This window comes from Antechinus flavipes, chromosome 2 (assembly GCF_016432865.1).
Source record: "Antechinus flavipes isolate AdamAnt ecotype Samford, QLD, Australia chromosome 2, AdamAnt_v2, whole genome shotgun sequence".
NCBI classification, from domain to species: domain Eukaryota; kingdom Metazoa; phylum Chordata; class Mammalia; order Dasyuromorphia; family Dasyuridae; genus Antechinus; species Antechinus flavipes.
In genome coordinates, this window is record NC_067399.1 from 441,619,158 (window position 1) to 441,631,261 (window position 12,104).

The 12,104-nt window shown below is 36.3% G+C and overlaps 1 protein-coding gene across 3 annotated transcripts in view; it reads left to right on the forward strand.

Annotated features, from left to right (window-relative positions):
- Nucleotides 1-12,104, forward strand: part of SGK2 (serum/glucocorticoid regulated kinase 2) — a 79,470-nt gene that overhangs the window by 32,150 nt on the left and 35,216 nt on the right. For all 3 annotated transcript variants that reach the window (XM_051979264.1, XM_051979265.1, XM_051979263.1), the window contains exon 4: nt 2,212-2,269. In XM_051979264.1, coding sequence (XP_051835224.1) covers nt 2,212-2,269 — 58 coding nt within the window. The remainder of the gene's footprint in view (nt 1-2,211; nt 2,270-12,104) is intronic.

The window sequence follows — 12,104 nt, forward strand, 5'->3', positions numbered from 1 at the left end:
TCCTGCCTCAGCTCTCCTCCGTGGCACTGCTCTCAGTGGCACCAGCAAGCAAATCCCTGGGGAAGAACAGGATGACACGTTCACTGCTGCAGCTCTGATTGGTTGCAGCTTGAAGCGCGGTGTGCGTTCCCCGGGGGGAAGGGGGGAATGGTATGGTGCATACAGAGGGTACTGTAATGTAGCGTGTAACGCAGGGATCACCTTCACTACAGTAGCAATCTCAATAGGGCTTATTTTCGGGGGAGGGCTTATTTTAGAAGAATCTTACACAGTAAGGGGAGGGCTTATTTTCGGGATAGGTCTTATTATCGGGGAAACACGGTATCTATAAAGAGAAGGGAAAAGATGTTTGGAAATAGACATAAGATTTAGCTACTGATATATGGAGTGAATATGTCATATATATGGATGGATATGTGGCACTGAAGTTGGTGAATGGTGAATAATAGAGAAGTTTAGAAAAGGGGTAGTTATGAAGGAAGGGGGAAGATAGCAACCCAATCATGACAGTTCACTTTATACTTCCAAAAAAATGTAAAAATTTCAGAAGCAAGACTCTTTCTCACTGGCTGTTTATCTGAAGCAGAACCTGATCTTTAAGATGAGATGGAAGATGGAGAAATGGGGGGATCATAGATGGGGCATGAATTTGCTTATACTACTAGCTGCTTGATTTGCAGAATTAGATTATAACTGACCTGAGAGATCAATGCCAAAAAAGGAAAAGCCAAAGTGAACTAGGGCAGACTAGAGTATTAGAAAGTTGGTCAATGAGAGGTGAAGGGGATGGTGTAGTTGGTTAGAGACAATGCCAGAATTGACTATGGGATGTGACCCATTTTCCACACTCTCTGATTGGTTGATTTTAAATCCCCTGGGGGTAATGACTTATCTTCTACTTTGGAAAACATCGACCTAGTGAACAAAGACCAAACTCCTTACCCTAATATTCCGGTTTCTCCAGAATCCAGCATTTCCAATCTCCTTTTCTGACTTTATCCTCCCCTAACCTTAGTGCTCTAGTTAAAGTAGATAATTAGCTGTTCCTCAACAAACATGTCTGGTACTTTTCTGCCTTTGCATATTTGCCTGTTTTCCTTTCTCCTCATTTCTGCCTGTTGAAATCTTATCTTTTAAGGTCCAGTTTGTATGAAGTCTCCTCCAGGAAATCTTTCCTAATGCCTTAGAGGGAAGTGAACTTTTCTTCTTCATCTGTATTCACACAGTTCTCTGTACCATTCTGTCTTTTAACACTGCCCACATTCTGACCTGTATTGCAGTTATTTTCATACATGCCCTTTCTAAGTTCATTAAGTTGAAAGGAACTGAGTGTTTTAGGACAGTTGAACTTTAGGTCCAATTTCGACTTTATGAATGAGCACTGGGATTGAGTCTTTTCTGTCTCCTTCGCCTTCCCTTAAAGTGAAAAGTTGGTGAATCAGGTATTTGTTGAATGAATGAGATGCTTTATTTTAGGAAGGTGAGTTAATAATGTGTAGTGAAGAGTTGTCCTCAGGCCCTGACAAAGAACTATATTGTTCCCTGTTTTTTTCTTCCCATTTTCATTGTTTGTTGTGATAGTATTTTTTTCTCTATCCAAGTTGTACTTCTCAATTTTTTCCCCTTTCTTTTCATTTTTGTTGTTTTTGGTCAGAGATGTCCTTCTCTTTTCCTACTCCTTTCAAATGCTAACATACTGACCTTTTCACTTCAGGATTTTAATAATTCATTTAATCAGGATTCAGAGATCTGAAAAAGAGGAGAATCCAGAGTTGTCTAGTACAAACCACACACTCATTTTATAAATAAATAAACTCAAGTATAGTGGGTAAGTGACTTGCCCATTCAAGATTACATACTTAGTAAATATTCAAGTTAATATCTAAACCCAGTTCCCTCTGTTTGAGGGTCAGAACTTTTTTTGCTCAACCCCTCTGTCTGCTGTTCTTTCCTTTCATTTCCCTTTTCTTGCTCCCTCCACAATGTAACACATACATCAAGTAGTAGAGAAAAGTCTGTTTGCTTTGGGTCCAGATCATACTCCAGGAATATGTAATTTGAGCTAAAATGTGGCCAGAGAGTTTCCTCTTTAATGATTGGAATTATTCTTCTATTGGGAAGATCTGGGTTGCCCCCACCACCACCACCACCACCACATGCTAGAAGCTAGGACAAGAGATTTATCAATAATATGTTCTTCTCTTCCAACAGTGCCAGGCCAACAGACTTTGACTTCCTGAAAGTCATTGGAAAAGGGAGCTATGGAAAAGTAAGTGGTATTTGAATCTCTTTTCCTGATTGTAAGCATTCTTCTCTGAGGTCTTACTGTACTAAGTATAACCCTTTTCAGGCTCACACATTTTAAACATGCAGGCAGTTAAAGGAGGCTGCCCCATCCACATGGCAAGGGACTACAGTAGGCTCCATGCCAAACAAACTAGTCATGCTCGAAATATACCCTGAGATTGTTGTTAAGTTGTTTTAGTTGTCTGTTTCTCTGTAACCTTATATGGGTTAATTTTTTTTTTTTTTTTTTTTTTTTTTGGCAAAGATATAGGAGTGCTTTGCCATTTCCTTTTCCAGCTCATTTTACAGATGAGGAAACTAAGGCAAATGGGGTTAAATGACTCACCCAACTAATAAGTATCTGAGACTGGATTTGAAATAAGAAAGTTCCAGATCTGTCACTCTAGCCAAGCCTGGTAGTCTATCCACCTAGCTATGCCATACTCTGAGAGACAAGTTAAATAATCCCTCCTAATCAAAGATGAGTCATTAACTTAAACTTGGCCTAGATTTGATTTTGGGGAGATATTTTTTCTTATTTCAAACTTAAATTTGCCTATATATCCATTCCTGACTGTTAGGATTCTTACAAGGTACTAAATAAGTGGAATTGATGAGATAATGATTCTCTAATTTACATGTATTTAGTACTTTCTATGATTCCACAAGATTCACACCTTTAAGAGATCATATATAAGGAGGAGCTCTCAGGCCCACTAGAAGTTCTGGGAGGAGACAGATTCATTCCATCTTCCACCTTTGTTGTGGCTGGAGACTGAAGCAGAAACCTTTGGAGTCTGGGAGATTCAGAAGCCAGGATTCAGACAAAGAGATTAGAAGCCAGAGACAATAAAAGATTTGGACTTTAATCCCTGCATACACTTGTGAATATTGAACTGAAAGGAAGATTGCCTCCAAAAATCCCCCAAGAAACCTGCTCTCAGAGAACATTATATTTTAGAGAAGAATGTTACACCCGACTCTCCAGACTTTTCCACCATTACTTTGCTTGCTCCCTACCCCTACTCCTCTCCTTTCAGCTTTCTTTTTTGTGTAATCTTTTCCCAGTAGAGGGAGAGCTCCCCTTGGCAGGAAGTTGGTTTTTTTTTTTTTTTTTTTTTTTTTTTAATTTTCCCCTAGTTACATTTGAAAACAATTTTTGCAATAATTTAAAAAAATTTTGAGTTCCAAATTCTTTCCCTTCCTCTTTCCTCCTTGCCCTTCTACCCCCCCCCCCATTAAGAAAACAAACAATTCCATATAGGTTATAAATGGATAGTTATGTAAAACATTTCCATCAGAGTCATGTTATAAAAGAAAACATAGACCCCCCCCCCAAAAAAAAAAAAACCTCAAGAAAAATAAAGAATATAAAAAAGTATGCTTCAATCTATATTGACACCATCAGTTCCTTCTCTGGGTATGGACAGTATTTTCCATCATAAATCCTTTAGAATTGTCTTGGATCTTTGTATTGCTAAGAATAGCTAAGTCTTACATCTGATCTTCTTAACAATATTGTTACTTTGTACACAGTATCTTTCACTTTGCATCAATTTATGTCTTTCCACATTTTTCTGAGAGCATTTTTCTGCTCATCATTTCTTATAGCACAATAGTATTCCATTATAATCACATCCCACAATTTGTTCCACCATTCTCCAATTGATGGGCATTCCCTCAATTTTTAGTTCTTCGCTCCAAGAAAAGAGCTACTATAAATATTTTTGTACATATAGGTCCTTTTTCTTTTTTTAATTTTTGTTTTTGTTTTTTGCTGAACCAATTGGGATTAAGTGACTTGTCCAGGGTCACACAGTGAGGAAGTGTTAAGTGTCTGAGATCAGATTTGAATTCAGGTCCTCTTGACTTCAGGGCTGGTGCTCTATCCACTGTGTCACCTGCCTGCCCCCATTTTCCTTTTTAAAATCTCTTTTGGGATACAGACTTAGTAGTGGTATTGTTAGGTCAAAAATTATGCATGGTTTTGTAACCTTTTAGTCATAGTTTCAAATTGCTTTACAGAATAGTTGAATCAGTTCACCACTCCACCAAGAGGAAAATGTCTCATTTCCTATATCCCCTTCATCATTTTTTATTTTCCTTTTTTGTTCTATTTGGAACAGTTATTCCTTTTACTTGTATTTGTATTCCTACTGTTTAGTAAAGTGTTTACACATAGTGAATGCTTAAGAATACTTGATTAGATCTCTTCTACCCACTGTTTCTAGTTCTATTCCAGGGAGCTAAGCAAAAACAGTCTAATTTTCCATTTGGTAGTCCTTGAAATAATTTGAAGACAGCTATCATGTCCCTCACTAAGTCAGCTCCATTACAAACATCACTATTTCTTTCAAACAATTCTAATTCTAATATATACAGTTGTAGATAGTCGTATATATACAACTATAGTGTAGTTGAGGGATTACACTATTCTATTTTCCTTCATATTGATGATTTCCAACATTTCAATGTCTTTCCTTCAAACAACTGGAATTAAACAGTACTCAAGGTATGATCTGACCACAGAGTGCAATCCTTAATCCTGGATGCTTAAAATTCTGTGTCGACCAGATTCAAGATGCTGAGCTGCTCTTTTTCTACCTTATCCCCACCCCAAACTTCTTCAGATACATTGGTGGCCAGCTGTGCATTAGTCTTTATATGTATCCACTGTAAATCATTCTTCTTAGAGTCAGCCCATCTTGTTAGTATTTTAGGGGAATACTATCATCGAGTCTGTTAATTTTCCCCTTTAATTTATGTTGAGATTTACAAAATGGATATACATATCACTGATGTCTTTACTTACTTCATGAGTAGAGTACTTATCAATTTTTCTTAATCCCTTCTTCCCCCTGCCTTCAGACAATCATAATTATTGCAGGAGTTTAGAGGAGAAAAACCTATAGAAGGTGGCTTCATGGAGGGGATAGAAGTCTTAAAGGATAAATGCGGATATATATGAGGGATAATTTGAGGTATTCCCCCCAGTTTAAAAGCTTGTTGAACCTTTCAACTTTAAAGGAAAGAAAAACTGAAGCAACAAAATTCAAGGTAACCTTTACATATCTCCTTTCCCAACATTAATCACCTCTGGCCAGCTCTGATAAGAACACTTTTTCACACTTGATGACTGGCTCACTTAACCAAGCAAGGATCTTTGTATTATCTATGTTAAAAAGGCAAAAGAATATGCTGAATAAGCTAACTGAAAGTCTCCTATGTGCTACTGAGTCCTCTGCCTCATAATTAGATATTATTTTCTTCTTAAAGAGAACTCTTGTTTAAGGAATTCATAACAAAAAAAAAAAAAAACAAAAAAAAACATTGGTGTGTTTTGTTTTCCCTGCTTTTTTATGTTTTACTCTTGTGGTAATATGAAAAGTTCTCCATATAGGATGATACCACTTCAGGTAGTGAAGTATGCTGAACTGGAAGAGACATTAATTAGAAATCATCTAGTCTGGCTTCCTCATAAAAATAATTTTAAAAGTTTTCTCCCCAGTTACATATAAAGACAATTTTTTTAACATTCATTTTTAAAATTTTGAGTTCCAATTTTTTTCTCCTACTCACCCCTCCCCCCGAAACATTAAGCAATTCAACACAGGTTATAAATATTCAATCATGCAAAACATATTATATTAGTCATGTGAAAGATGACAGACCCAACAGAAAACCACAAGCACACACAAATACAGAAAGTGAAAGAAAAGTGTGGTTCGAATTGCATTCAGAATCCATCAGTTCTTTATCTGGAGATGGATCACATTTTTCATCATGTTTTCCTTTGAAATTGTCTTGGATCATTGTATTGTGGAAAATGGCTAAGTCATTCATAGTTGATCATCATATACTATTGCTATTATTGTGCATAATGCTTTCTTGGTTCTGCTCACTTCACTTTGTATCCATTCATATAAGTCTTTCCAGGTTTTTCTGAAATAAGTCTGCTCATCATTTCTTATAGCACAGTAACATTCTATTATAATCATATACCCCAACTTGTTCAGCTATTCCAATTCATGAGCAACCCCTCGATTTCCAATTCTTTGCCCCCCATAAGAATGGCTATAAATAGTTTTGTACAAATAGATCCTTTTCCTCTTAAAAAAAAATCTCTTTGATATATAGACCTAGTGATGATATTGTTGGATCACAGAATATACACAGTTTTATAGCTCTTTGTTATCACCTTCATTTTGCAAAGAAAAAAACTGAGGTTCAAAGAGAGGAAGAGTTAGGATTTGAACTCTAGTCCTCTTGATGCTGATTTCAGAGCCCTTTTCATTATAGTCCCGCAATTGCCTTGAGTTATTCAGACTTTTGAATTTCCAATGCTTCTCTTCCACCTTGGAATTGGGTGTTTTTTGTTTTTTATTACCATCACAACCCACACATAAAACAGAGGAGAAGGTGGGAGAAGGTTGGATAGGATAAAGAGAGAGTCTATTGGCTCTTTGACCTCCTGCCTACATTATACTTGGTTCAGAGAAGTATTCTATCAACATGTACCAAATTCTGATCCTTTCTAGGTGATCTATTAGAGCAGGAATCTGGAGTCCATGGAGAGATTTCAGGCAATCAATGACTTTGCATGGAACAAATTGCATCTTTAATTTTGTTTTTACTAATTTTAAACTGAAATTTAGCATCTCCTTCAATTATGAATTTTAAAATCCAAGTAGTGTTCTTTTTAAAAATAATAATATGTTTTTATTTTCAAAATACATGCGAAGATAGTTTTCACCTTGCAAAACCTTGTGTTCCAAATCTTTCTCCCTCCATCCCCCTACTATTCTCTCCTAGACAGCAAGCAATCCAATATAGTTTAAACATGTGCAGTTCTTCTAAATATATTTCTATTTTTTTCATGGCAAGCTGTATTCTTATTAGGGATCCAAGGTTTCATCAGACTACAGTAACTCACATAAAAAAGAGTAAGAACACCATCTTCTCATTTTTGTAGATTCTATCCCCCTCATTTTCATTTCTAAGCTCAAAAAACCTCTATTCTGTGACAAAAGGTATCTCTCTCTCTTTTTTCTCTTTCTCATTTTTCTCTGTCTCTTTTCTCTCTGTCTCTGTCTCTTTCTCTCTCTTTCCTTCATTGACACTGATTTCTTTCTTGAAAGTTGATAAATTCATCTGATTCCCAAATTGTTGTGTCAGATACTAGCTTGAGTAGTTTGCATGTTGCTTGCATGTGACAGAGAAGAACAGTGAGCTAGTCATCAAATATCTTTAACACACTTTGGGTGCAGAGTATGCCCTAGGTACCCAGGGACAGAGTACATTTTAATGATTAGACATGCTATTGTTGAAGAGCTTAAGGAAACCTGTGCCTGACATTCTCAACTATCTTGATTCTTATTAGCCAACATCTATACTTCCCACATCCCTTTCTCAATATCTGATAATGCTTTTATTATCCAGTCATTTTAGTTGTGTCCATCTCTTTGTGTCCAACAGAGGTTTTCTTGGCAAAGATACAGGAGGGTTTACCATTTCTTTCTCCAGGATACTGAGTAATGACCTATATCTCATACGAGAAATGTCCTGAGATGTGTTGGCTCTATACTCAAGTCTGGAAGTGGACTAGGAGTGACTTGATTACAACCTTTAGTTGAAAAATTGTCTTGGCATTGAACTTTGATATGGGGTTTTACCTTCCTGGGAGATTTCCACAGACTTTAGCTTTCTATCTGTGGCTGTAAGTGTCAGAGTCCTAATGTAGGGTATTGAGAAGCATAGGAAAATGTCAAACCTATGGGGGAGACAATGTAACTATTAATAATGATGATGATGATTATAGTTGGCATTTATAGAGTGCTTAAAGGTTTGCAGAGTGTTTTACAAAAATTATCTCCTCTGATCCTGGGAGGTAAGTGCCATTTTTGTCTCTATTTTATAGATGAGAAAACTAACGTGAACAGAGGTTAAACGACTTGTCCATGGTCACATAGCTAGTAAGTGTCTGAGGCCAGATTTATACTCTGGTCTTCCTGACTTCAGATCTAGTACTCTATCACTGGGCCACCTAGCTTCTCATATTAGATAATATACTCCATCTGCCCAGTTGCTTTTTTTTTTCTTTTGGCATACAAAAATAAAACTAGGATAGAGTATCTAGGTCTTTGCTCTGAGGGCAATGAAATTGAGGACACAAAAATTAAACAAATATAATCCTTCAGCACGATAGAAACCACTGTAGTAACTAATCCCCACTTCAACTCAGTTGAATATGCATGAGTGATTTCTTAATACTATTTTCTATTTTATTTGGGGATCTTTGGTTTTTACACTTCCAAATACTTGCTCTCTTTTTCAGTATTGTGATTGAAATTTAAGTAAATGGAGGCACAAAACTCTGAACATGATTGATTTTTTTTAGGGGTCTCTCAGCAACTCAGCAAGCCAAAAGGTTTTGAAAGAGATGGGACAGATCATTTTCACAGACAAAAGGAAGATCATCCATTAATAAAAGATATCATAGATAGGGAAAACAACATGATTGTCTAGAAATCCTAAAGCACACAGGCATGTGGAGAATGTGATTGGATAGAAGTTTGGAATGCAGGGCCAGCCACAAGCCCTCCTTCTACCTTGTCACTAGGGAAAGCTCACTGGTGGTGTCCACCTGCATGGCTCATTAACATTACTGTGATCACAGCCTAGGAGCCCAGCCAGTGTTGCAGAAAGCAGATCAGACTCCTTGACAACCGCCTGCATCTTTCAAGGATAACAGATTTCCTTGACCTAAGAATAGAGCAGTGATTAGCAGGAAAACTGAACTTCTAAATTTAAATCAGAGATAATGAGTGATTTACTGGAAAGCTGAACTTCCAGATTTAACTCTGAGACAAATGAAACATAATTTAGGTTGTGCTAGGTGGTACAATGGATAGAGCACTGGGCTCAGAATCGGGAAGATATCTTCCTGAATTAAAATCCAGTCTCAGACACTTATTAGCTGTGTGACCCAGGCAGGTCACTTGACCCTGTGTGCCTTTAGTTCCTCAGCTGTAAAATGACCTGGAGAAGGAAACTATATTGGATTGTTTGCTGTCTAGGGGAAAGTAGTAGGGGGATGGAGGGAGAAAGATGTGTCCTTAGTGTCCTTGCCAAGAAAAGCTCCAAAATGATATCATTAAGAATCAGACATGACTGGAATAACTGAATAACATCACTACTGTTATTTTGTAGTCAATACTGATACAAAATGAAACAAATTACAGAATAAAATCAATTAGATTTTTTCAATTTTCACCAGTAAACTCAGATTGTAACAATGTATGAAGAGAAGGAATAATTCAGCAAAACCAATTAACTTTATCTGGCAATATATGTTATATTATGTCCCTGTAGCTCCTACCTCAGCAGAGAGGAAAGGTCTTTTTCAGGACCATCTTTGGTCATTATAGCATTCATTTTGGTTTACTTACTCTTTTCATTTACATTATTACAGTCATTGTGTCTATTGTTTCTCTAGTTCCCTTCACTCTATTCTATATAATTTTATACAAGTTTTCTCACATTTCTCTGAATTCATCATGTTCTTTTTGTATTATTTTCATAACATAGGCAGCTAGATGGGTGAGGGCATAGAACACTAGGTTTGGAATTAAAAAAGATCTCCAAATGTAAAAATTAATCCCCAAATGTAAAGAAGAGATAAAAATAGCACCTGCTCTCAAAATTGTTGTGAACATCAAATGAGACAAAATTGGTAAAATTCTTAACACATAACAGGAACTTCATAAATGCCTGTTTCCTATCCTTCCCCATCTTGAATTGCAAATTAAGAGAGAAAGTATGATTTGTTCTGCTCTCCTGAAATACATTTGGAGCAATTTGTTTCTAGTGCAATTTGCTTTGGTTATCACAATTTACTAGTTTCAATTTTTCAGGGAGAGTATTATATCGAAGTCAGAGATCTTTTGTTCAAATCCCAGTCTGACTCCTCAACACATTAGTGATCAAAGGACATGAACAGGCAGTTTTTTTTAAACTTTAAAAAAAATTAATAAAATGTAATTAAAATTTTTTAATGTTCAATTTCAGATTCTCTCCCTCTTGTAACTCCTTTCCTATCCACTAAGAAGGCAATAACTACAAAATCTTTTACAAGTATGAAGTTCAGCCAAACCAATGTCTACATTAGACATATTGTCAGGGAAAAGAGAAAAAGAAATAAAAAACCATGTTTCAATTCTTCACTGAGTCTGTCAGTTCTCTTTCTGGAGGCAGATAGCATTATCATAAATTCTTTGTGGGTCATTGTTATGATCAGAGTTACCAAGTCTTTCACAATTAATTATCTTTATAATATTGCATAATTCTCTAAATTGTTCTTCTTGTTCTGTTTATCTCGCCCATCATCAGTTCATATGAAGAAGCAGTTTTCAAAGGAAAAAAACATGTTAGCAATAGCCATATAAAACAATACTCCAGCTCAGTAATAGTGATGTAAAATTTAAAGCAACTCTGAGATTTTTCTTTACATCTATAAGATTGGCAAAGCCTATAAGAAAGGATAATGACAGCTGTCTGAAGAGCTGCAGAAAAACAGACACACTAATGCATTATCAGTAGAACTATTGGTCCAGTCATTCTAGAAAGCAATTTTAACTTTGCCGGGAAAGTCACTAAATATGCATTCTTCTTGACCCAGTAATACAACTACTTTACTCATACCCCAAAAAGATCAAAGAAAAAGGATACGGACTCATATGTGCAAAAATATTTCTATACTTTTTGTAATGTCAAAGAACTAGAAACAAAAGGAGGGTACTGTCAACTGGGAAATGGCTAACCAATTTATGATAGAGGAATGGAAGGAAATGCTATTTTGTCCTAAGAAATGATAAAAATATGGTTTCAGTGAAACCTGGGAAGGCTCATATGAGCTGAAGAAAAGTGAAGTGAGCAGACCCAGGAGAACAATTTATAACAATAGCACTATAAAGACAAACAACTTTGATAGGCATAAAACCCTTGATCAATACAATAACCAACTATAATTCTGGGTAACTAATGGTGAAACATGCTGCTTGCCTCCTGACAGAAGTGATAGACTGAGGATGCAGAATGAGGCCCTTATTTGGGACTCAGACAATATGAAAATTTGTTTTATTCAGTCTACTTATTTGCTTCAAAGGTTTTGGTTTTCTTTCTCTCCCCTCTCCCCCCTCCTCCACCATGGGGAATGGATGTGAGAATAAGAGAAAACAGATTTTTGTTGATTAAAAATTTTTTATTTGCTTCAAATCAATTCCTTTTTTGGGGGAGGGGGGAGAGAATGAGCTCTGCTATATATCAGTTATGCACCTTAGGTAAATTACTTCCCTCCTCTCGGCCTCAGTTTCCAGTATTTGTGAAATGAGGGCAATTGACTAGATAATTTCTTTTATTTCTCTTAATTGCCTTTTAAAGTCTTTTATGAGCACTTCCAAGAAGCCTCTCTGGGCTTGAGACCAATTCATATAACTCTTTGAGATTTCCTCTATGGATATTCTGTCCTCGTCTGAATTTTTGTTTTGGTCTGCCCTGTCACCATAGTAATTTTTTTTTAAGATTTTATTTATTTAAAAAGATTTATTTTTGCTGAGGCAATGATGTTCCAGGGTCACATAGCTAGGAAGTGTTAAGTGTCTGAGGCTAGATTTGAACCCAGATCTCCTGACTTCAGGGCCAGTGTTCTATCCACTATACCAACTAGCTGCCCTGCTATAGTAACTTTCTATGGTCAAGGTTCTTTTCTATTTCTTGATCATTTTCTTTTGGTGTTTCCTCTTTTTTTGGGTTTACTTTTA